At 39.3% G+C, this 24,803-nt stretch overlaps 1 protein-coding gene across 2 annotated transcripts in view; it reads left to right on the top strand.

The window, feature by feature from the left end:
* Arhgap6 (Rho GTPase activating protein 6) overlaps positions 1–24,803 on the top strand; it is a 487,916-nt gene that overhangs the window by 229,183 nt on the left and 233,930 nt on the right. Inside the window, exon 1 of one of the 2 annotated variants that reach the window (XM_028885950.2) lies at positions 21,636–22,028. The exons of the other annotated variant lie outside the window; for it this stretch is intronic. Within the exon in view, the coding sequence (XP_028741783.1) occupies positions 21,984–22,028 (45 nt within the window). The 5' untranslated portion in view covers positions 21,636–21,983. Of the gene's footprint in view, positions 1–21,635; positions 22,029–24,803 lie in introns of those variants that run through there. 2 annotated transcript variants of the gene reach the window in all.

Below are 24,803 nucleotides of genomic sequence, written 5' to 3'. Positions count from 1 at the left end.
AATTTATCTGAAGAAAGGATCAAGTGAAAACAACTGTAGAGGATAAACAAAGCTTCTTGCATCTGTCAGTGCATATTCGAAAATGAGTGAGTTGTAAGTAGCATTACCAGTCATCTTTTTTCATTGGAGAGGCGAGTTCCTAATCTTTTCCTTTGAAACGTGTCTGGATGGGATAGGCTTTATTTAGGTCACTCTTTGAATGGATATATCAGAAGTTATGACTTACTTTTCTCACTCTGGAAGTAGAAATGCTCTTCAGAGTCGTCAGATAGGATGACACTAAGAAGTATTGTCAAACTGCTCCTTCTCTTCCAGATTTACATCATTAACTCTGAGAGTTTGTTGAAAGTAATGAGTCACAGAATGAAATCATCCAGACCATTTAGAAATGTAACTTGAACATATACAGTAATAAGAGTCTCATACTCATTTCTGTTCTCTCTGTATATGGCAACTGGGGTGTGATGGGATGTTAACTTTGCCCAACTTGTGAAACTGAATCTCTTTTGCTTCACTCATCAAGTATAGGTACCATACAAATGAACTTTGAAATGGAAATGAACCATCCTACTTATTGCTATATTTTCTGCTTGCTCTCATTCAGGGTTTCTCAGCCCTAGAATTGTTGATATTTGTGGCTGGATAATTCTTGTTTGTGAGTACTGTCCTCACAGTAGGCTGTTTAGTAGTATTCCTGAGCTATACCAACTAGATGTCAATAGTGTCTCTTTCCCTAACTTAGAGTCATACAACCAAAATGCCTCCAGATGTTGCTCAGTGCCCCTGGACAGAATCACCTTAGCTGAAGCTAGTTCTCTAGCTACTTCAGTACTAGGTTTGATGTTCTTTAACTAGTATCTTGGGAAACCATTGGCTATAACCACATTTTTCCCCTCTAGGATTCTCCCTGTGTACTTGATCTCAGCTTTGTATCCAGTATGGAGAAAAAGAGGTAACATGTATAGAGTGCCCAGACTTTTAGCTTTGTCTAGAACAACCTTGTTTGTGCCTGTCATCCTAATATAATTATGAACAACCCTAGAGGGTGACCAGGGAAGAATGAAATTTATCTAGCCCACTTTTAGCTTTGGGGAATAGGGAAAATTTTGACGGAATCCTACAATCTCAGTGAGCCCTTCTTTTACTCAGCAGAAGTTATAGACATCATCCTCTCTTGCAATAAAAGCCTGGAAATTGAACCATTCTATGCCTGGAGGGACTACATACACAAATTCTGAGCCTTAACACTTTCCTGGAGGTTTTAGTTTTTGTTCTAAGTAGACAGAATGAACTTAGACAAAAAGGAAAAGAACGGTATTTTTAAATAAATGATCTTTGCCCAATTAAAAAAAAGATTCAAAAATTCTAAGTAAGAAAAAAATCACTGTGGAGTTTCTGATGGCTCTTATATTTGCTTTTGCAATTACGTTATTACTGGGCCCAGGCTTCCTGCTTGGAAAAATTTTAAATGTTTAGAACAGATTAGGCTGCATGACAAGTGAGCTGAAGAAACCAGGTGGTAGTTTGAAAAACAATCATTTTCTTTTGGTCTTAAGAATAGGGGGAAAATGTTTTCCCTTCTCATTAAATCCTGTCATATGCTGTAAAGACTGCTCATTAAAGCTCGGAGTGGACATTTGCATTGTGTTGCTCCCTGGCATGTACTTTTATGAAAATCTGCATACAAAAAAATTCTCCAGGTAGTAATATGCACTTGAACCTCTAATCAGAATCAACCCCTCACTTGGAAATGTGAAGGCAAGATGTTGTTCAGCCTGGAGAAAAGCTAATATAATCTAAGGGCCTATCCTGTGCAAAGAGCTGGAATTAATTTCTATATTTACAGCTCAGTGACTGTCTCATATTTGGCTTTTAAAGTAATAGGAATTCGTGGAATCCATTTGAAAAAGTTGGGTGTGCAACCTACCATCTTTGCCACCATTTTCTTTGTCAGCAGTTGTAAACCTTTTCCTGCTCTTTAACTCACACAAAGCCCTGGTTTTGAGAACTGAAGTTGAAGATCCCTTTCAGAAAAATCAAGGCCAGCTGGCTGCCTCCACCGCTAAGTCTTTGCCCCAATCTCTTTTCCTTCACATTGTGATGTTTTCTCCCTGCGATCACATGGCAGGGCACCAATGATATATGCTATCTTTAAAAGCCTCCTCAAGTTTAAGTCTTTACCATCATATGGTTTTAGAGGATCTTCCAGGTATTGTTTTTTTTTTCCTTTACTCATATTTCATCCCCCATCACCTCTCTTATCGCTTTCCTCCTTTTGCTGGCCCTCTTTCAAAATAATACCCATTTATTTCATGTCATAAGTATGTACAAATATGTTTAAATCTGGATTTCTGCATATGAGAGAATATATATGATATTTATCTCTGTGAGTCTTGTTTATCTCACTTCACTCAAAATATCCAGTTCTAACCATTTCCCTGCAAATGACATAATTTTGCTCTTCTCTACAGTGGATTAATCTCTCTTTCTCTCTCTCTCTCTCTCTCTCTCTCTCTCTCTCTCTCTCTCTCTCTCTCTCTCTCTCTGTGTGTGTGTGTGTGTGTGTGTGTGTTACGTTTTTTCTTTGTCCAATCATCTGTTGGTAGACTTTTAGGCTGATTGCATTGATTCCTGGCTATTTGCAAATAGTGCAGCAATGCACATGAGTATGCAAGTATCTCTGTGCCATGCTGCCATAGATTCTTTCAGGTGTATATCCAATAGTAAAATGGCTAGGTCATATGTATGATAGCTCTATTTACCTTTTTGTAGAACCTCCATACTAATTTCCACAGTGACTGACTAATTTACATTCCTGCCAAATATGTGTAGTGAGTGGTTCCTACCCCCAACCCTACATCATCACCAGCATCTGTCATCATCTTTTTCTTACTGATAACCATTTTGATAGGAGTCAGGTGAAAAATGTTTGGTTTCCATAAGGTCCAGCTGTAGAATATTTTCTTAATTAGTGCTTGATGAGGGAGGGCCCAGTGTATTGTGGGTAGAGCCACCACCGGCTGGTGGTCCTGGCTTCTATAAAAAAGCAGACTGAGACAGCCATAATGAGCAAACAAATAAGCAGCACTTCTCCATGGCCTCTGCACCAGTTCTTGTTTCTAGCTTCTCACCTTGTTTGAGTTCTTTTCCTGACTTCCTTCAATAATAAACGGCGATAACTCCCCCAAGTTGACTTTGTCATGGTATTTTTATCACAGCAATAGAAACCCTAGGACAGATAAATACCCAGTGAAGATTTTCTCACCTTCTGACTGCTGTCTTCTACACTCTTTTTAATTGTTTGGGTTTCTTTGCTGGGCAGAAACCTTTTTACTATTAAGCTTTTAATTAATTCTGTGAGAATTTCATACAATATATTTTTGATCATACACATGCTCTATTTCCTCCCAGGTACATTCCCCTATCTGACCCACAAAACTTTGTGTCCTCCTTTTTTTTCACCCATCAAATCCAATTTTTTAACCCATTAAATCCATATACTTTAGATGTGTGGGCATCCATTTACTAGCCTGTAGTCATCAGGTCCACCTCCCTCTCCCTCTCTCTCCTTGCAGCTGTGAATTGTCAATAGTAGAAATTTTTAACTTCATGAGATTCTATTGGTGAATTCTTGGTACTATTTCCTTAGCTATTCAGATTATCCTTACCTATATATGTATCTTGAAGTGTTTTCTCAATGTCATCCTCATTTCTGGTTGCTCTTTCATTTGGCTTTGCAATAGGAGTTAAGTCAATGTGCTATTTCTCTATGGTCCCTGTCCAGGTTTTTTCTAATGAAACAATTGACTCCAAAATTGTCATTGGCTCAAAAAATTAGTAGGTAGGCTATAGAGAATATTTAAGAAGTGGCCGTTTTTAAATTATTGAACTGGATCATGCTTTAGGAAGAATATTTCATAGTTTTCAGTTATCTAGAATAGTATCTTAACAAGCAGCATTTTAAGAAGCCAAAGGGCCAATTCTATATAACTGCAAAGAATCAAGAAACATTATCCCTTTACTCTGTTTTGTAAGACAGAACATTGTAATACCACCTGAACCTTAATCATAAACATACTCAAAATGTCAGATCAATCAGTATCTCATTAGTGTGCCAAAATATGCAAAGATGCTAGATATTCCTGGGGGTATTGGTATACAATTCCAAAATTTCAAGTACTAGTTTTATAATACTCTACTGAAGATGTGGCCCAGTTTCATCTTTTGCCTATATACCCCTACTCTTATGTTGCCACTTTAACTATCTTTCTAGTCTAACACATGTAATTTTGCTCAAAGAAAGATGTTCTTCACTATTTATATATTATTTGTGTTTATTTATTATATGTGTGTATGTTGGTGGCTGTGTAAGTTGGTATAATAATATGGAAATCTGGTGGTCAGTACCTACTAAGGAGGTAGATGGGTATTCTCTGAGGAGGAACAATTCCACTCTCAGCTATACATCCAACAGAAACACCTAAAATGGTAGCCAAAAGGCATGTGCTAGAGTTCATCCAAAGCTGGTAACAACCCGACATCTATTGACAGGCAGGAAGGAAAAGAGCCATGTTTTTTTCATACTACAGAATACCACTCAGCAGCAAATATGAAGTATGATTACATGCCACAATATGTAGTATGGATGAGAAAAACACGGGTAAGGTGATTGTCTACTGTGTACTGTATGATTCTCTTGAGCTTCCAATGGGACTGGAAGTCAGGATATGGTAACTTTTGGGGGTTGAGAATGGGAAAAGACCTACATGACCCAGAAGGACATTGGACAGTGGTAGTCACTTTAAGAAAATGCATTGATGTATGTGCTTCCTACTTCAGCACTTATCTGCTTGTGTACTAGGTTGAAATAAAGTTTTAAATACAGAACTAAAGGCAAGGGAAAGAACACCCATCTTTTTAATGATGGGGAACTTGTAGCACTGCACCCAGTCAGTTTACTACGACTACAGTTACTTCTGGCATATACCTCATAAAATAACCATGTGGGACTACACAACAACAATGGGCCTGGACCTGTACTTGGGACTGTGTTTTGGCAAATAGATTACTTATTTGCATTAGATTGTCTCCGCCACTTAAGTATGGAAGACCAGGTCTTCCCAGCTCAAGTATCCCATGGCAAACCTAAGAAGGTGGAGTTCTAACTATAGGTGATGCATTACCTCAGCACACCTCATGCCTATAGGCTTGCTAACCCAAAGGAGACACTGAAGGCTCCAGGAAGAGCTGCATGGTGGGATTTTATAGAGCCTGAGAAGGAAATTTGTAAGGATAGCATAGCATCTTTCCACTTCTGTTTAGTCTTAACCTGGTGAAATTTTAAGGCGATGCTAGAGACTGGGGGAGCTGTTTGTATGCAGAATGTTGTCTGCCTCAAATGCCCTCTTGAATTTTGGCTGACTTCCCAGTCTTTTGTGAGAGTCCAAATAGAATGTGTGCACTTCTCAAAAAAAAAATCTAGATATTACAAAAGGATTTAAGTGTTGTTATTCCCCAAGGAGAAATTTAAGGCATTTTTTTGTTTTTGTTTTTGTTTTTCTTTTTGTTTTTTTAAGGAGAAGGCCAGAAGAAATAGCTTGGTGTTTAAAAAGAGTCACTCAAATAATTGGCCGACATATTGAGTTAAATTCATCTCCTCCCATGGATGCAAGTCAGGAGTTATAAAAGAAAGAACAACATTAAATTCTAAAAGTGAATGGGGGAAGTAATATCCCAGGCATTACAGTGATTGATGGAAATTCTTAAAAATAACACTGTCATAAACTAAAATTAAGTAACTGTAAATAAAAATAGATACTCAATATAAAAGTTTGGTATATATGTAATATGTACTAACATTTTGATTATTCAAAATATTTCATTTAAAAACATTTTTACTGAGTATCTGTATATTACACACATGTTCATACGCACATATATATATGTGTACATTATATACATAGGTGTATATAATGTGTATATATAGACATGCATATGATTTTTAGAACTGCTATTCTCTAAGCTACCTGCAAAATGATGAGAAAAACTGCATCTGATTGTTTCTTAGACTCTCAGAAGATTTAGATGACATTCATTCAGCCTCTCAGAACAGTTACAGCACCTCAAAGGACCGTGTATTTAAAGAAATACAATTAGTTTAGGAGAAAACTGCATGGTTTATATTTTTGTGAATATTGAGCTCTAGTAATAGCATATGAAGTAATAGCTGTTCGCAGTGTTTGGGTTACTGTTGTTTCCATGGACATCTTATTAGAAAAATTGCATCCAGGTTTCTTCTTTTTCCCTCATGAAAACAGAATGGATTTGGTGAAATTGAGGCTATTGGAACAATGATCTTGTTGCCAAGTTCCTATGCTCTAAGGCTAAGTGGAATTCTTGGTTTGTGAATGAAAGCATGTGGATAATGTTATCTGAAGTTACTCTGCCCATTTGTGGCCTCATGTCATGGAATTGTAGGAACTTACATCTTAATTTCTGATGACAGAGTTGCACAGGGCAGAAGGTACAAATAAGACTCCCAAACACCAAAGCACAGAACTCAGAGTTACCAAGTACCCTTTGGAAAGGGGTTTCATAGATTATACTGTTTCAGTGGGCAGTCAAATTAAGAAGTCTTAATTTTTTAACTCTGCAGAGATTAGCATGTAGGTGGGAAGCAGCACCCATTGAATTCCTTTGTGGGAGATCCTTTAATACATTTCATAACCAAAACTTGTAGCTCTGAGATAACAAAGGTCCTGTGATTTCCTTTTCTGAATAAGTGATTTATTATTTCTGAAGGGACATAATTCTGATTTTAGAAGGTTTTTCTTTTGAAACACCACATCCCAGTCTCTGAAAGAGCGTTGCTAGCTATCTACAATGATCAAACCATATGTGTGTCCATCAAGTCCGGGCCCAAGGAATGCTTCTGTTGTAATCATCGCCAGGCTACCCCAAGGAACAATTGTAGTTGCAGTTAATTCTGGTTCAGACTCATTACAGATTTGTTGGACCTATAAACACTCACAGTATTTGTTCTCATCTCCAGTAGTCATCGCTAAAATGTGTTCAACAAATGTTCTGAAGTTATTTCTATACAGAAGGAAGGGTATTGGGCTTCTGGATAAAAGGTTAATATGATAGCTCTGTTTTTTAAGAAGAACATTGTTTGGGAAGATATATCAAATAAAACAAATAAGACAGGTATTCTAACTGAGATGCCAGCAAGAAGGCTGCAGAGCCTCTTATAGGAGTGTGGTAATGTGAGGCAGGAATTGTCCCTCCAGGAACTCCAGAGAAGCTATTAGGAGTTTTAGTATCCAAGGGGAAATGGAAGAAGTGGAATTGAAGAGAGGTGATTGATGCAATGGTGGAAGAGGGCACAATAAGCAGAGAAATTCCCTCTTGTATACAAGGAACCTTGTTTAATATGTGACCTTGAACTGCAGAATGTGAAAAACCAAGAGGATACATGACTGCACTGTGGAATATTCATAACATAGTGAGGATGCTATATACACTGTGTCAGTTATGGAAAGTGAGCTGGATTTCTGAATACCTCCCCCAGAATCTTGACTTGTCTGAACTTTTGAACACACACACACACACACACACACACACACACACACAGTGTATCTTTCCTCTAAAGTCACAGTCTATTAAAAACTTTATAACATAAAAATAAGTTTTAGAAAATGAGATTGATTGGTTGATTCTTGTAAGTGTCCTAGGGTTTACATGATAAGGTAGAATCATAGAACTCTGGGGACTAAGTAAGGACATGTGTGCTTTCTTTCCAATCTTCTGCTTTTCTAGTCTCAAAGCACATGGCTCGTCAATCCAGCACAGATAAATAGCAAGCCTGCTTCAACACTAAGGGACCAACATGTGTTCAAAAGTAGAATGAATGTTTCAAGAAAAAAAGCGGCACCGGCAAAGCTTAAAACACTAAAACACCATCCAGTGAGGAGAAGACTCTGACAAATGGTTGAGATTAGAAATATAAACACAACAAGGCATCATTTAAATGTTTGTTTTATGCAGTTGGTTGTGATTTATATTGTTCTAAAAGAAATGGGGCTCAAGGTGCTCTATTTGATTAAGTCTGATATAAACATAGAAATGAATATATGGAAGATAGAATCCTTTCTTGGGATTTGTAGAGTCCCAGGAGGGAGAAAATGAGAGCTCAAAGTGGGAAAAACAGAGAAATAAAGGAAAGAAGATGTCATTTCATTTTTTAAATCTGAGGGTCAGTGAACATTTTTGGTAAAGGGCCAGATCCTGTAGGTTTTCTGGCCCTTTTAATGACTCCTTGTAACAGCTGCTCAGCATTCCCCGTTTAAGGAGAAAGTAGCATAGACAAATACTTAACTGGATGGGCAGGATTGAGCTCTAAGAAGTCTTTATTTACAGGGGCAAGAATTTGAATTTCAAATAATTTTTACACGTCATGTAATAGCAGTCCTTTGATTTTTTTCCAAACCATTTGAAAAATGAACTCATTCGTGTACTAAATTTGAGACAAACATCTCCTCACAAATTTGTTCTTTCAGACACTCCTGGTTGAAAAGCAACGTCCTTGCCCTTTTAAGTTTGGGAGAATTTATTGAATGATGATTTTCCCCCCTTTGGTATTTTCCTAGGTTTCTCTGAAATGCTTTTTGTGCCTGTGACACTTTCCAACACCAGTCGTCATGCATTTATTAAGCACTCACCGTGAACTGAAATGCTGAGGACAGACGTCAGAGGAAAAGAAAATATTAGCAATAGGACGTGGTACAGAAGCTCCTCTATTTATGGAATTTCAACTCGTGCACTTTCATAGATACAAACAAAAGCAGACTCTGGAGCAAAGCCCTCTGGCTCACTCCTTGCCACCCAAATATGCATCAAGAGCTTCTGGGAGTTCTTTTTATTTCTGTTCCCTCATGTCTTTGATTTCTCATTTATTCAATCCTTCAGATATTTACTGCATTTCTGCTTAAACCTCTTCTTGTGTGAAAATCTCATGGGACATGAGAAGAGGAAAAAGTGCAGTAAGGAGCAACAAAAAGTGGAAACAACTTGTAAATATTGAGATACCTCAGAAAACCTATCAGGTCTGTTGAGAGAACAATTTTCAGGGCAAAGATGCTGTCGTGCAACTTGTGAGAAGGTACATGCTGCTAATAAAAGGGCTTCTAGAGAGAATTTATATGTACCTGGTAGTGTTTTCAACATATATTTAAAAGTATAGGTGTTACTTGAATTATAATGAGGTTACATCTCAATAAATCTATCAGAGATTGAAAATGCCACAAGTCAAATATTCATTTATGCATCCAATATATTTAACCCGCTAGTCCCTCTAGCTAAGTACAGTATTGCTCATTTCTTCCCATGACCACAAGATTGAGCAGGAGCTGTAGCTGGCTGCTTCTGCCTGACCTTAAGAAATTTTTGTACTATATATTTCCAGTCAAGGAAAAAACTTTGAAGCTGAATGGATCATTTCAACTTAATGAATATCACTTTCTTCTTTTATTTTTGAGATTATAATTATATCACTTATCCTTCCCTCTCCTCCCTCTAAACCTTCCCATATCCCCCTCATTGCTCTCTTTCAGATTCATGGCCTCTTTTTTCATTAATTGTTATTATGTACATATACAGATGTGCGCGTGCACACACACACACACACACACACATTCCTAAATACAACATGCTCAGTCTGTATAGGGTTACTTATATGTATGTTTTTAGGGCTGACCATTTGGCACTGGACAACCAATTGTCATGCTCTTCCTTGAGGAAGACTATTTCTCCCATTCTCAGCATTCCTTACTTGTGTGTATTTCTTTGTGTAAGGTTGAAGTCTCATAGGCTTTCCCCTGTCCACATTGGCATGGCAATTGGTGCCATCCCTGTTCACTTTTGAACTATAATGAAGTAGGAAAACAGCAAGTCAAACCATTGTAAATCAAGGACCATCTGTACCTATACAACATAGACCATATACCCACACCCCTACCACACACACCAATTCTACATCTGTATCATTGTGCAGCTTCTGTGAATAGCATTTAGACTTTTGCAAAGGATGTCCTATGGGATTCTGAGCTGTTATTCTGTACACAGAAGGAGCAGGAAATGTGTGGGAGTTTCTAGATATACATACAGCAAACACTATCTTAAACGCTACCAAAATAATGTTAGGCTAAGAATATAGCTCGCTAGTGGAGTGCTTGTCTGGCATGCTTGAGGCTCTGAATCAAATTCTCAGTACCACCCCAAATGTGATGATTGACAAATTGATGAATCAAAGAGTCTTTGTATGTGTTGTGGGATGATCAGTATATGAGGCCTATTTGTGTTAATTCAGGAGAAATCAAGCCAGTCATAGATGTTTCTATGGGTTTGGAACATGTCTGACCTTAAACTAAGTGGTGAAATGGTAAATAAGGTTGCTGAAGCTGCTGAGAAATTCCTGCAGTGTGAGCCAGCAGCTCTGATACTTCAGAAGATTTCCAGCCTCTGAAATGGAACAAGTGTGATGTGGGCAAAGATGCCAGATAAAGCATTCATCAGCAAGAACGGCAGAAATGCAGAGGCCAAACCTGAGAAGCTTGAGCCACATAATCTGGAAATGTATCTAGATGTTGCAGGCTTCTACCATGTTCAGGACATGGTATAGGCACAGAATAATAAACAGTCTTTATAGTTTTTTTTTTTTTTAACAACTTGAATACTTCAGGCCATCCTGTACTGATCCTTTTTGGAGTACTGCTCAGAATGTCTCAGATCTTTTTATTTGAACTGATTCCTTCCTGAGTGGGATGGTGCTTCTATTGTTTTTTGTTTGTTTTTTTATTTTACATTGGGCTTAATGTATAAGCATGAAGACCAGAGTTCAGACACCCAGTACTCATGTAATAAGTCAGGTTTGACTGTGTATGCCTGTAATTCTGGTGCTGGGGAGGTAGACGGGCAGATCACTAGAGTTCTGTGGCCAGCCAGCTTAGACCCTGTGTCAAAACCCAAGTCAGAGGGCACATCAGGAAGACACCGAATGTTGTTAACCTCTGGTTTCTACACACACATGCACATATGTGCCTGTTTCCCCACATGCATATATGCCCTCAGACATAAACACAACAGCATACACACACAATTCTCTGTGTCATTCTTCACCTTCTTGTGAACAACATTTGAATGTCTCCAAAGGATTTCCTATGGGTTCTGGAGTAGTTTCCCTGTTCACACAAGGAACAGGAAATTCCTGGGAGTTTCTGTCATCCTGGGGCATCCCGTAGACCATGGCTGGTGGTAGCAAAACTATGAAGTCAGAGGTCCCTTGGCTTGAAGAGAAACAAACTCTGGGATTTCTTTATATTCCAGATCTCTCCCTCAAGATCAGACTGAGGTTGGGATAACACTAGATACTCTTCCCGTAATTGACTCCTTCCCTGTTTCTATCCTTATAAGTTTCTCTTGGGAGCATTCTTTGAAAATCACCCCCATGTCAGCCCTTGTCCTATCATGTTTCTGTGGATCTCTACCTAAGGCAATAAGCAATGGCATATGTAAAATAAAGGAATAGCACAAGATCTTGCCTTCAGTTATTATGGAAAGAGTAAATGAAAGAATGTCCAATCCTCTAGGGAAATTGTGGTGTAGTGAAATATCTACAGCTATAGATCTTCCAAGCTCAGTTTACCTTCCTTCCTTCCACAGAATTCGTATGTCATAAAACTCACTCATTTAAAGTAAAGAAAAAAATCTCTACAGTCCATTTTAGAACATTTTCATGAGCACTGAGAAGAGCATGGTACCCTAGAGCTTATTAACTTATTAACCATTCGAGTGTCCAGTCCTCAGCAGCCACAAATGAACTCTTGGTCTGTGTTGATTTACTTGCTTGCATATTTCATATAAATAGAATCATATAGTATGTGATGTTTTCTGTTGGGCTTCTTTCAATCACCATCATTATCTCAAGGTGTATTCAGATTGTATCATGTAACAACACTTCATCCCTTTTATAGCCAAGTAACCTTCTATCTAGTAGACTGATTTTCGTTGTCTAGTCATCAGCTGGGGAGCATTTGAGTTGTTCTGACTATTGGGAATAATTCTGCTATGACAATTTTTGTATAAGCCTTTATGTGGATATACATTTTAATTTCTCTTGGTTATATACTTAGAATTGATAGTGCAGATGCAAAGATTTCTTTCTTATCTACAGCCAAAACAAAAGTCTTCATAATTTCCACCTTTGGTTTTTGTCCAAGCTTCTCTAGAAAAATGAACAAAGACTTTTTCTTTCTTACACATGACATCCCTTCAAATCATTCATTATCTTCAACTTTTACAGATTGACTCTCTTCTGTTCTTCTAATCATTCCAATGCAGAGATGATACTGACAGGAATAAAAATAGTGAACTTTGAAGTTGTTACAATATCTGTTATGATGTACAAAACAGCTTGCTTTTGTTCCAAAGCTAATGGTTTCTCATCAACAACAGCAAACTAGTCATGGATTATTATTAATTTTCCAAGATGAGAGGGAAAAATCACTTTCTGAGTAAGAAAACTCTTCAATCGATGCTAACTGGGTTATCCCTTTGGAAAATCACAAGGACTGGTCAATTTCATACATACATTTGTCACATCTTAACATGTTGATGTGAAAACAAATCTTTGTTTCTGAAAAAGAAAAACAATGTATCTTGAGAACTTTGAAGAAATTATGTGGCCTGAAGACAATAGGCAGAAAACTTGATGATGTCGCAGGGAACTAAAGCCAGTTATTTAGTAGGCTCAGAGTTCTACTGAACTGGGTTAAATGTAATATTCATTGCTATTCAGTAGCTATCAGTGGATCTGATTCTTGATGGTTAGTCATATACCTAAGTATATTTTTACATCTTTTAAAATACGATATCCAGGGCTTAGGATAACTTCCAGTATTGTCTCATATTACCTGCTTGACCTTGCACAAGTCTCTTGACCAAGGACAAGCCTTTGTAAGCATCATTTTTCTGCATCTCCTTACCATTTCAGTGGTTCTCAAATAGTGTTGTACATAGAGATCTTGTTTAAAATGTCAGTTCTAAGCTGGTGCTTAAAGTGATTCTGATCAGTGTGTTTGGAGGACTTTCTTTACAATAATAATTTAAAAACCTACATCCAAATGTGTGCTGATGCCTGTGGCTAATTTTGACTACTAATTAGCCATTTCTGCTTGGAGTTTTTCCTCTTGTTCTATCTTCTGCTGAAAGGGAAGAAAATACTATATCTTCATGTCATATTCTTTTTCATCTGTACTGTGTGTAAAAAAAAAAAACGACAACCAAAATCAAAATAAATAAAAAATTCTAGTCTAGATCCCGGTTTATTAGAGTTCCTTTCACCAGAACAATTTCTATATAAACTAGAATTTCTCAACCTATGTGCTATGGACATTCGTGGCCAGACCAGGTTTTGCTATATGTGTGAAGCTGTCTCATATATTCACAATAGCATACTGAACAACATGCCTCTGCACACTAGATACCAGTAGCAGCCCTCCCTGCATTCAGTTCACAGCAACCCTAGCTGCTTCTCCATATTACCGAATGTGCCCAGGGGGTGTGTACTAATTCACTCCTGTTGGGAACCACACTTATAAAATATAGTCCCCAAGAAAAAACTCAAGAAATGTTTGTTTCCTTTGTTTGGTTTTTGTTGTACTACATGGCAAGAAACTGCTAAACTGTTGGTGCTCTGACCTTGAGTATTAAACATTCCTCAGGATTCTGGAATGTTCTGGCTCATCGTATTTGTTGGATTAATGGGCTCCAGATAGGTTAAGTGTCTTGGCAGGAGATGGGCATTTTGTTTCATTCTCCTCGTTTTATTAGATACCTGACAACAAAATTTTAAGATTAGTCTCATATGTTCTCCTCATTATCATAAAACAGATATATTGCAAGATAGATTTATTGGGGGAGTACCACTACATGTGAAAATGTTTTGAAAACTATAGTCACCACAGTAACACAGTGTCACCTTTTGTACTACTGTTGGGCCTAGAAAATAAGGCATTTTTTGAGGTTACAAATTGGTTTATTTGGACAAGTAGCCAAATGCTCTAAAAGGGTGCCACAAATGGCCAACCAATCTGCGGGCGTTCCAACAATTTGCCATATTGTGTGGTTCCCAAGTGTCAGCTCAGTTATACTCCTTTGCAAGGTTGATCTTTATCCTTGGGTGGCACAATATATACTTTACTAGGAGGAACAATGTTCTTGGTAGGAGATACACTATTCTTATGTAGAAATTCTTCAAGAGTGACTTTCTTATGGCTACAGAAGTTTCACAACTTCAGCAATCTTGGTATTATGCACCAGATCATTCTTGGTGGTGGGAGTTTCCTTCTATTCTTTGGCATTTCTTCCAAGTTGTAACAGGCCATGGTAGCTCTAGGCTTTGCCAAATATCCCCTTGGGAGCAAAATCATCTTCAGTTGGGAATCACTGACCAAAGAGATACGGGGAGAGGTACTGGTAATTCAATGAATGAGTATGATTAATCATAAAAAGTAACCATTACTTTGAAACCTGCTTGATTATTGTGCAAATTGTTTTGTGTCCAACTTTCTATTTACATTTCAACTATACCATGTATTATGTGCACACAATAACTCTCCTCTTGAATGGAATGAATTGTGTTTTCCTCACATCAGTGTAATGAAGATCCTACTTGCTTCCACAGAACCTATGATTCAGATGCTCAATAAACAGTGGAATCAATATTATTTAGAATAATCATTCTGTCACTTATAGTGATGTCACAGTCTTAGATATTCTGCAGAATTTAGACACTTGAGCCACAATGCAGATGAAGAAAGTTTAGGATTAGAGGAAGGAATATAATACCATTGATTTTGGCTGTAAATGAAAAGTCATTTGCTTTTCATCACCTGATATTAATTACATATAACAGCAGGTTTCATTGTGACTTTTCATACAAGTACTTAAAGCATTTTAATCACAGCACCCTTCTGTTTTCCCCCTTTCACTCCTGCTCATCTCATTTCTCTTTCTACTTTCATATCTGGTTTTTTTTTCTGCTTTTGGTTTTTCTTTCTTTTCCCCCTCCTCTTCTTTTCTTCTTCTTTTTCTTCTTTTTTGTACCCAATGGGTTGAATTCGAGTTTTTTATTTGAGTGTAGGTGATGGGTTATTTAAAAGAGTATGATAACAGAGTAGTGGGAAGCTCACCAGACCTCAGCCTTAGACAAAGAACAAGGATTGCTGAGAGTGGGAGAAATAGTGTTCTTTAGGAAGACCACACAAACTAGTTATCCAATACTAAATAGTGTCAGTCCTGGGAATGTACATATAAGTAACATTATGAAGTCTGAGCTGGTTATATTTATGCATTTAGGAATATATATATACATATACATATATATATATATATATATATATATATATATATATATAAATTAAAGAGAGAGGACATGAATTTGAGAAAGAACAACACAGGAGGGTTTGGAGGGAGGAAAGCGAAGGGGGGAATGATGTAATTATATTATAAATTTAAAAATTAAAACTAAAATATTATAGAAGAAGAAAAAATAAATAAAAGAGCATGAGCAACTTATCAGTGGCCATGCCACTGAAGAAACTCTCTCTCTCTCTCTCTCTCTCTCTCTCTCTCTCTCTCTCTCTCTCTCTCTCTCTCTCTCTCCCAGGAACCATTAACTACCTATAGATGCTCAGGGAGGGTTTGGGCCTCATTAGTCCCTCCCCTCTCTATGACAGGGTGTTGGCACACACAGTCTTATGCAGATCATGGGCAGGTAATTGAAGCTGCTGTTAGTTCAAGAGTGCAATGGCCATGTCATTTCTTGATTCTCAAGCTGAAGTTTGGAAAGTCATAGCCAGAGGGATTGTGTTCTCTCCTTTTCTGATTAATGACCCTTGAATAGAACATTTATTTTAGAACCATCTTTCTGTGGGTTCTTTTAAAGGGCATTCTCCCGGGATCCTTGGCACTGAGTAGCAATTCCTCAGTGAACATATCAGATAGCAAGTACGGTAGAACCAATGGTACCTTAATGGAACCTATTGAAATAGTTGCTTTACCCCAACTCTGCCTTGCTTGCCTTCTCCCCTGCATTCGCAGGTTATCGTGTTCCTGTCTAATCGACACATAACTCTGTGATGTTCTTTGTGCTGGCAATTGAGACGACAGACAGCAATGAGGCTGTGTCAAAGCCATATCCCTTTCTCTAATCTCTCCCGTGTGATTGCAGCTCCAGGCATTATTCTTGGGACCATCAGGAATTCTTCAGGCACTAGTCCTGGTCCCAGATCTGCTTTCAGGCTGAGGGTTATATCTTTAACTGAGTTGGAGAAAGGAACAAGGGCCTTTTGTTCTTCCTTGAATCACTCCTAGGGATTTAGGAAGTGAAGTAAGGAATTGTGACTATAGGGAAAAATGATCATTCCTGGAGTGGCATATATGTTTACAATTTGCTCTTTGAGATTGCCACCCCTCCAAGTAAGTTGAACTTCTCCTAAATGAACGTCCTCCATCTAAAGCATACCAAGTGTCTCATTTGTTCCTGTCTGCGAGTGGGTGGAATCAGCAATGACATTGTTGATGCCAGGGCCCCAGCAGAGCTGGAAGGTGCTCTTTTAATTCCAGGAGACATGATTTTGGAAAAGGGGGGCATGGAGCTACTTCCTAGCTCTCCTTCCTTATTCTGAGGTTTGGTTTCTTTAATTTCATTTCTGTAGTTCTGTGAGAAAACCTAAAAGAGAGTCAACTCTAAACTATGTTCAGCCTTTATATAAACTATGTTCAGTCTATTTATATGGTAGAGTAAATAAAGCTTTTAATTAATATAATCCATTTGGGAAACTGTAGGGCACTATCCAGTAACATTAAACTCAGACATGCTTATAGCCCAGCAACTCTATTTCTAGTTTCCTCCCTGTAAAATGGCATGCATGTGTGTACATGTGGATATGTATAAAGATACTCAAGCTATGTAGTTTTCACTAGTCCTAAATTGGAATGACCATAAATGTTCATTAGCAGTCAAAAATATAAACAATGGTAACCCCATGTAATGAAATCCACACAGCAATGGGAATGACAGGCTACAGTGACATTCAACAATATAGGTGAACCTTCAAATATGGTATTGAACAAAAGAGGCTGGATGTAATAAAAGCATATTTATACAAGTATGTATGTATTTGTAAAGTTAGGAAATGACTCTAACGTTTTGAGGTGCTTAGCTTCCTAAAATATGTCTGCTTTCCATCAGGTGTGATTTTGTGTCCTCCTGTACCAAGGAATATTTGGCAAAATTTAGAGACAGTTTTGGTTGTTGTAATTGGAGAAGGACAATACTGGTAAAGATCAGGGGTATTGCTAACATGCTATAGGACACAGGGATACTCCACAACAAAGAATTGTGAGTCCCCCAGAGTCAGTGGCACTGGATTTGAGGAACTATGGTGTAAAAAGGAAGCCAGAAAATGAAGTCAATTAAAAATAGGACAGTGTTGGGGCTGGAGAGATGGCTCAATGGTCAAGAACACTTGTTTCACAGCACCCCCATGGCAAATTACAACTGTCTGTAACTCCAGTTCCATGTTATCATACAACTTCTGGCCACCACAAGCACTGTACACACATGTTGTATAGACATACATGCAGGCAAAACACCTATACATATAAACAAAAATACAAATCATAGAAAATAAGAGGATGTTTTCCATTCTAGGAAGAGGCTGTGGTTATGGAATCCAAGGGGCTGGGGATCTGGAGTTAGCAGCATTCTATTCTTTAGCTTGGATGAAAGCTAGATGCAGAAATGTTCTGTAAAAATTAGTTAAGTTGCACCTCGTAGGGTATCTGTTTTTCTGTTTCAAAATGATAAACTTCTTTAAAGGGCTGGGTTTTCAGAATAATAGGATGGAGTAGTACAAACATTGGATTTGGGGCAGAAATACCCTACTCAAGCATCAAGATCCCATAACCATTCCAATAGCAGTGATGGATCTAAGCACACTCAGGTATGTTCTTGGCTCCTTCAAAACTCCACAGTTTAATTTGCTTCCACGAATGTAATTAATGTTTTTAGGAGTAGCAGTAATCAATTACCCTTGAGTTTTCACTAGTTATGGAAAATTGTCGCTTAATGTATAGGCAGGCAGACTCCATTTTAGGTTGAATGTTCTGGGCCACAAGATTCAGTATTCACAGCACCATGATGTTTGGGGGCAGGGATGCACAAGCACTCTACCACTAACGTGGCACACACATTTTATCCCGGAGATGCTGCTGCTAGAGTAACTCAGAGATTATTTTTGAGCCTCCTCTGGGGAGAGCTATAAAATAGAGAAATTTATTTTTAAATGGAAGCAGGCCTGGGGATATAGCTCTGGGGAAAAATGTACTTGCCTACCATGCATGAAGCCCTGGGTTCCATTCTAGTGGCAAAATAAAAGAAGAAAAGGGAGTATTAGCCTCACAGCCCTTAACTAATGAGTGAATTGAAGTTTGAGCCCAGCAGAAAAGTTTCTTGTTCCCTCTAGTCTCCCCCATTATCCTAAAGGATCAAATATGAATGTTGAAACCTTGTGCCACAATAAGATACAGTTCAGCTCACCCAGAGAGGTACCAGAACATACAGACTAATGCACTGAATTCATGGAAGAAACAATTGCATTTGGAAATGTGAACAATGAGGGAAGATACTCACAAGTGGAGACTCAAGAGTAGACCTTGAAATGTACTTACATAGAAATAATTTGTGAATTTAAATTATTTTCAACTGAACAGACCTCTTAGTGCTATGCACAATCTTTAAGGTCCCTTTTTGTGACTTGAGCCTTAAGCACATGTGCTGAGATTTAAATGAGCAGATGATTATTTTATTTCCTAGGGGACTAATCATTCATCTTCTTCAATGCTTGCCCTACACCACAAAACCCTTCTACCACGGGGTGTGGGAGCCATCACACTTGAAAATCTCATGGCAACTTAATAATAGCACTTTAGAAAGAAATATTCTAGAAGACAGAAGTCCTGTCTAAAAGGTAAGCACATAGATTGGGAAGCACAGATTCTTTTACTGCTACATTTTCAAGGTTATAATGCAAGCAAATTCAGGGACAACCCAATTTTAAGAAGTGGCTTGCTCAAAAGTAATGATCAAAAGACTCTGGTGAAGGTTTTTTTTTTTTTTTTTTTGGTTTTTCGAGACAGGGTTTCCCTGTGTAGCTTTGCACCTTTCCTGGGACTCACTTTGTAGCCCAGGCTGGCCTCAAACGCACAGAGATCCACCTGGCTCTGCCTCCCGAGTGCTGGGATTAAAGGCGTGCGCCACCACCGCCCGGCGGTGAAGGGTTTTTATCAAACAGAAACTCAACTTTCTTGTTTATATGCGTTGGTAATGTAGCGTTCCAAAAAAAAAAAGTGCTTAATTAAAACTACAAACTTATATGACAAAAGAAAAATTCCTATTCAGAGAGTTCATCTTGCTTGTTTGAAACAGGGCCTCACTGTGTGACCTCAAATTCATGGCAATCCTCCTACCTCAGCCTCCCAAAAGCTGAGATTAACAAGCATGAGCCATGATGTCCTGCTTGAGAGTTCATCTGGGTAGAAAGCAGTGAAGCAAAAGTCCCTAAACCAGGCCTATCCCGGTTAGTCCATCTCGTTTCCCATTTGTATCCACACATCCTCCGAAGGCTGTGGCAGTTGTGAGTCTCTGAAGGGTGGAAGGTTGTAAAGTGAGCAGCAGTTCTCTACTTTCTTTGAAGACTTCTTTCTAAAGGTTATTTTTCAGCCACAGATGAGAATGAAAGTAAAAGGAGAGGACTTTAGTGGGTCATTTTCCCAGTCCTGCCCAGACATGTTTGAGCAGGAAGGCCTCTAAATTGAATGGGTTGAGTCTGTCCCCCCTTTATAGCAAAGGAGTAGGGGACTTGAGCAATCCAGACTGCAGGGAGAACAATAGATGCAGACAAACATCTGAATGTCTTGCTCATAAGATAGGCAACATTCTGGCTGCAGATTTCTGTTTGAGAAGAGGCTTGACTTTAAATTTATTTTGTATGTTTTATGACAGTGTAAAGAACACAGAGTGAAGGGTATAAGTGGCACCAGTTTGCTGAACTCTGTAGTGCAATGGCTGTTTACACACAAATATGCTCTAGTAACTGTCTTACAGATCAAAACACAAACCATCTTTATCACCCCAGAACACAAATTCCTTTGAGCTTCCTTCCTAGTCTATTCCACTTTCTCCATTGCGATAATTGCTGTTCTGACTTCTGTCACCATGGATCACATCAGACTATTTCTGAGTAGTATTCTACTGGGTATATAGCGTGCAGATGATTTATATGCATCAGTTTACAAATGTCAGGATTATTTGTGTGAAATATGCCTGAAAATATTATGAACACTATTGTATGTGGTGTGGTCATTTAAATTATTCCATATATATATATATATATATATATATGCACAAGTACAATTGTTGGATGAGAAGGTAGGCATGCAGTCAGATTTGGTATAACTACAGTTTTCCAGATAGTGGTAGAGTCTCCAGGATTCCTACACGTTTGTGCTCACACTTCTACTGTTTGTTATAAATATGCTGTCAATTGCTTTCAAATAAGTATATGTATGGTGGTAAACAGGCCTGTCCAGATGAATTCAATAGAGGCCACATCCTACTTTCCTCTCTTTGCCCCTGACATAGATGTGGCAGAAGGTGTTTCTACATAAGTCATCCCCAAATCCACTTTCCACATTACAGCTACCAATCTGGGGCCCGAATTTGTTGGTTTCGTGAGTCTGGAGTCTCTAATCCCCAAACTGCCCCCACCTCCTGCCTTGTCTGAATTTCTCTCTGAGGAAACTTGGTGCCTTAAAAACAAACAAACAAACAAAAACAAAACAAAACAAAACAAAAAACCCGAGATGTTTTAAAAGACAACTTTCCATGGTGGGATTTAAGAGCAGAAGCCAATTGTATGAGTTATTGTGCAGTTCCAGTGTGAGCTAAAAACGAGTTGATTTACCTGGCAGTGTTTGCCATTAGTGTTCCTCTTTCATTTCCAAATCTTTGTAGATCTGTTTTCTCTGTTGTACCTAAGAATCAACTGCCCCTTATACTGCAGTGTATGCTCGGATCCAGTCGGGGTGGAAACTCACTCCTGTTCTAACAAATTCTCTTGGACTTGCTCTTCGGGCTTCCCTACACTGCCTGGCTAGTGCAAACTCCCTTAGCCTTTCTGGTCCAACCTCCAAGTCATCCTCCTAGCTTCAACAGGTCCCAGAGACAGTATTGCTTAGATCCTTCTCAGGTGCTTGAGATCTCTGAGGGTCCCAGCATTTTGAGACTCAGATCAAGGCTTTCCAAAACCCTCAACTCCTTTGAGACTGATGGGAATCGCCTTCCAGCAACAGGCTCCCAGCTCTTTCAAAGTTAATCAAAATCTCTCTTGAAAACCTAAGTTCTTCTCTGCTCAGGTGTTGAAGCCCCAGCCTTAAATGTCAGGTCCAGGGGGCCGGGGGAGGAGCCAAGTGCTAGGAGGCGGAACATTGGCCAGCCTGACACCTGTCTTGGGTGACCTCAGTGGCTGCAGCCTCCAACAGCTGGCAGTAGCCACTGCCTCAGCAGGGACCCGCCAGGAGCGGAAGGAATTAAACGCCCGCCCATCTCATCAGACTTGGCCGCTCCCTCCTCCTCCTCGCCCTCCCCCTGCTCGCTGCCTCCTCCTACCAGTCCCCACAGGCTCTGCCTCGGGACTTGGTGCCAGGGACTCTCGGAGCCAAGCTCGGGCTCAGAGCGCACAGAGCACAGCAGGGCTGACGCCCAGAGCTTGCTCTGAGATGGCAGTGAAGTAAGGGGACCTTTGAGAGACACTGCGACCCTAGGCTGAGCTGTAGAGCCTGCTGTTCCTCCAGGCGGAGACATGGGGGACCCGTCCTACAGCGAAAAGCCGCGACTGCACTACGCGGTAAGTGAGTGTCCCGGCAGGCGGGGAGACGAAAGGGGGCGCCACTTGGCTGGCGAAGAACGGGACTGCCTGGAGGTGATGGGATCCTTGGCTCTCTAAGAGGTCTTTTGGCTGGGGAATCGGGTGTGTCAAGTACCTCACCCGGGAGAGCCACCTGCTCCAGAACTCAGCCATGCCCCTTCGAAATCCCTGAGTGAAGGAGTCCGTGCTCTCAGTATCTCTGTTTTCTTGACTTGAGTAGTGGTCACTACGGGGGCTGGACCCCATTGCTACCTTGATGCTTAGGGCTAAGATAGAGGACTTTTGGGGCTTGGCAAGCTTTTGGTCAGATATAATGGAAAGACTAGAATTGAGGTAGTAGAAATGAAGGCTACCCACCGATCTGGATGTGTGGCCAGCGGAGTTGCTGGAGAAATGTCGCAGGGAGCTTTGAGTTTATTCTTTGGAAGGAATTTGTACATTTCCCTAGGAGTTTGCAAAGGGATAGAAGGTTGCCAACTATCTGCTTAATTCAAGGGGTTGCCAGGGAGTCCTCTTTTGGACCCTTCCTTACCTCATGGTGACCTCTTCTCTCTTTGTTGTTTTCAATGTCCCACAAATATTTATTGGGGATTTATTTTGTGCTGGACATTGTGCTAGGCACTGCAGGTACCCACTGAACATATGCAGTATACAGAAAGCTCATGGAACTTGTGTCCTTTGAAGGTGTCAAGGTTTCACGTTAATGGCTAACCAAACAAGATTCTAGATTAAGTTTATTTTTTTTTTTTTGAGAGAGAGAGAAAGAGAGACAGAGACAGAGATAGACAGAGACAGAGAGACAGAGACAGAAGGAGGAGGAAGAAGAAGAACAAGAAGAAGAACAAGAAGAAGGCAACAAGGGAGAAAAGAAAGATATTTGAGGAATGAGCACTACTTTTGAAGACTGTCAGGAGAGGGACAGGCAGCTGGCTTGGGACATTTTATTTTCAGCTTTGAAGATGTGTAGTTTTGAGATGAGACATCACTGTTGTTCCGTTGTCTGTTAGTTTACTGAGCTTTCTTTGACGTGCTTTTCACTGGTGAGATGGAGCATTCTGACTGCCAAGTTGAAAAAAAAAACTGAAGAGAAACAGACAAGACAAAGAGCTGACAGGAAAAAAAAATCAATATTTATAGTAAGGCAAAAGCTGTCTGGAATTCACATTCTCCCAATCCCCTCCCTACATGAAAACTGTATTTTTTGTTTCCAGGGAGGATTTGATATGGGCCGGAGTGGCCGGCTCAGAGGTCCAGGAGCTGCCCGGGTTGATTCTGGATCAGCCACTGGGGCAAATTGAGCACCTCTTAAATGTCACTTTCTTCTGCTGGAAAGGTGAAGCTGTGAGCTAGGAAACTGTTAAGTTTCTTTCCTAGGCTGATGTTCAAGGAACAAGAAACAGCTCTTTCTCTGGTTTAGCCATAGTTGTTTGTCTGGAAAAGTCAAGTGAGACTTGCACAGTTACTGACGCTGGTTCATTTCTGCGTAGACACTGGTAGCTCCGGGATTGACCTTTTAAAGTGGTCTTAAGGGTAATCAGGTTTCTGCAATGGTTGCTGGTCTGTGCTATTTGTGCTCTCTCATCAGCTGCCTTCGCCATATTTTACAGAAGCTGTGTCCTGGTGCCTTTTGGTTTGTGATTACAGGTCCTTTTGAGCACCTCCTGAGAAAGCAGGTGGGGGAGGAAAGCTGAATACTGGCTCCTTACTTCAAAACCTATGTGTGCATTTAATGAATGATTATTACCTCCATATACAAATATATCGATACAGCCCAAGAATTTTATATTGTTATTTTAATTTATCTCTCTCCTAAAATAATACATTCATGGTCAAGTTGATGGTAATGTATCCTCCTAGGCTCTGGTAAACAGCTCTTTGTATTAGATTAGGCCATCATGCACATATATTTTTGCATTAAGACTGGAAAAGGGAACATTTTAGAGAGATTTTCTGAAAGAAATCACCTGGACTTTCTGAATATTTCTATATATCCTTTATAATGATAAAGCAGGTGTGTTCAGCAGCATCAAAGGTAGGATTCAAAGTACAACCTGTTGCTTTTCACATTAGCAAGACCTTTCAGGGATTAAGATTCAGTGTTGAACTCTGTCTACCTCAATCATTTGGGTTTTTAATAATTCTGGGCTTGTGTTGTTCTTCAGCACAAATAATACACTTGCATAGCTCTATGTGGTTTGGCTGCACTATGGTCTTCCTGGAGAAGAATTCCCTTTATGAGTCTTTAGTACTTTTTCACTCCCCTGAAATAAAACCCAGGGATAAATAGTTAATATTCTTCCTTCAGAGCTTTTTATTTCCTGTCCAAAGCAAGACTACATGTACTAAATAAGTGCTTACCATTTATTCTCTCAAAAACCTTATGTGGAGTATCTATTGTGTTAGGTATTTGAACAATTTCCCAGACACAGGACACTTCATTCACCTCTTAAGATCCACTTTAAACATCACTGAGAAAAATGCGTAAGTGATAAGAGCTCCAAACATTTATAGTATCAGTTACTTTTTCAAAGTATGGTACTTTGAAAAAGTAACTGATTCTTTTATTTATCTTCACATCAGACTGTATGATAGCAGCTTGTGTTCTTGTTTAAAGTGTTCTCTCCATGGTTTTCTCACATCCAGTTTATGGTCATCCCATCATTACAGCTGGATATTGTCCTTCATACCTCTTGGGAACTTGATCGGATTTTGGGATATCTGCTCTGGCTCCAAATTGAAGCAAGAATAAGGTGT

Source organism: Peromyscus leucopus, chromosome X (genome assembly GCF_004664715.2).
Source record: "Peromyscus leucopus breed LL Stock chromosome X, UCI_PerLeu_2.1, whole genome shotgun sequence".
Lineage (NCBI taxonomy): Eukaryota > Metazoa > Chordata > Mammalia > Rodentia > Cricetidae > Peromyscus > Peromyscus leucopus.
Note: the sequence above shows the minus strand (reverse complement) of the source record. Positions and strands in the feature narration are given on the sequence as shown.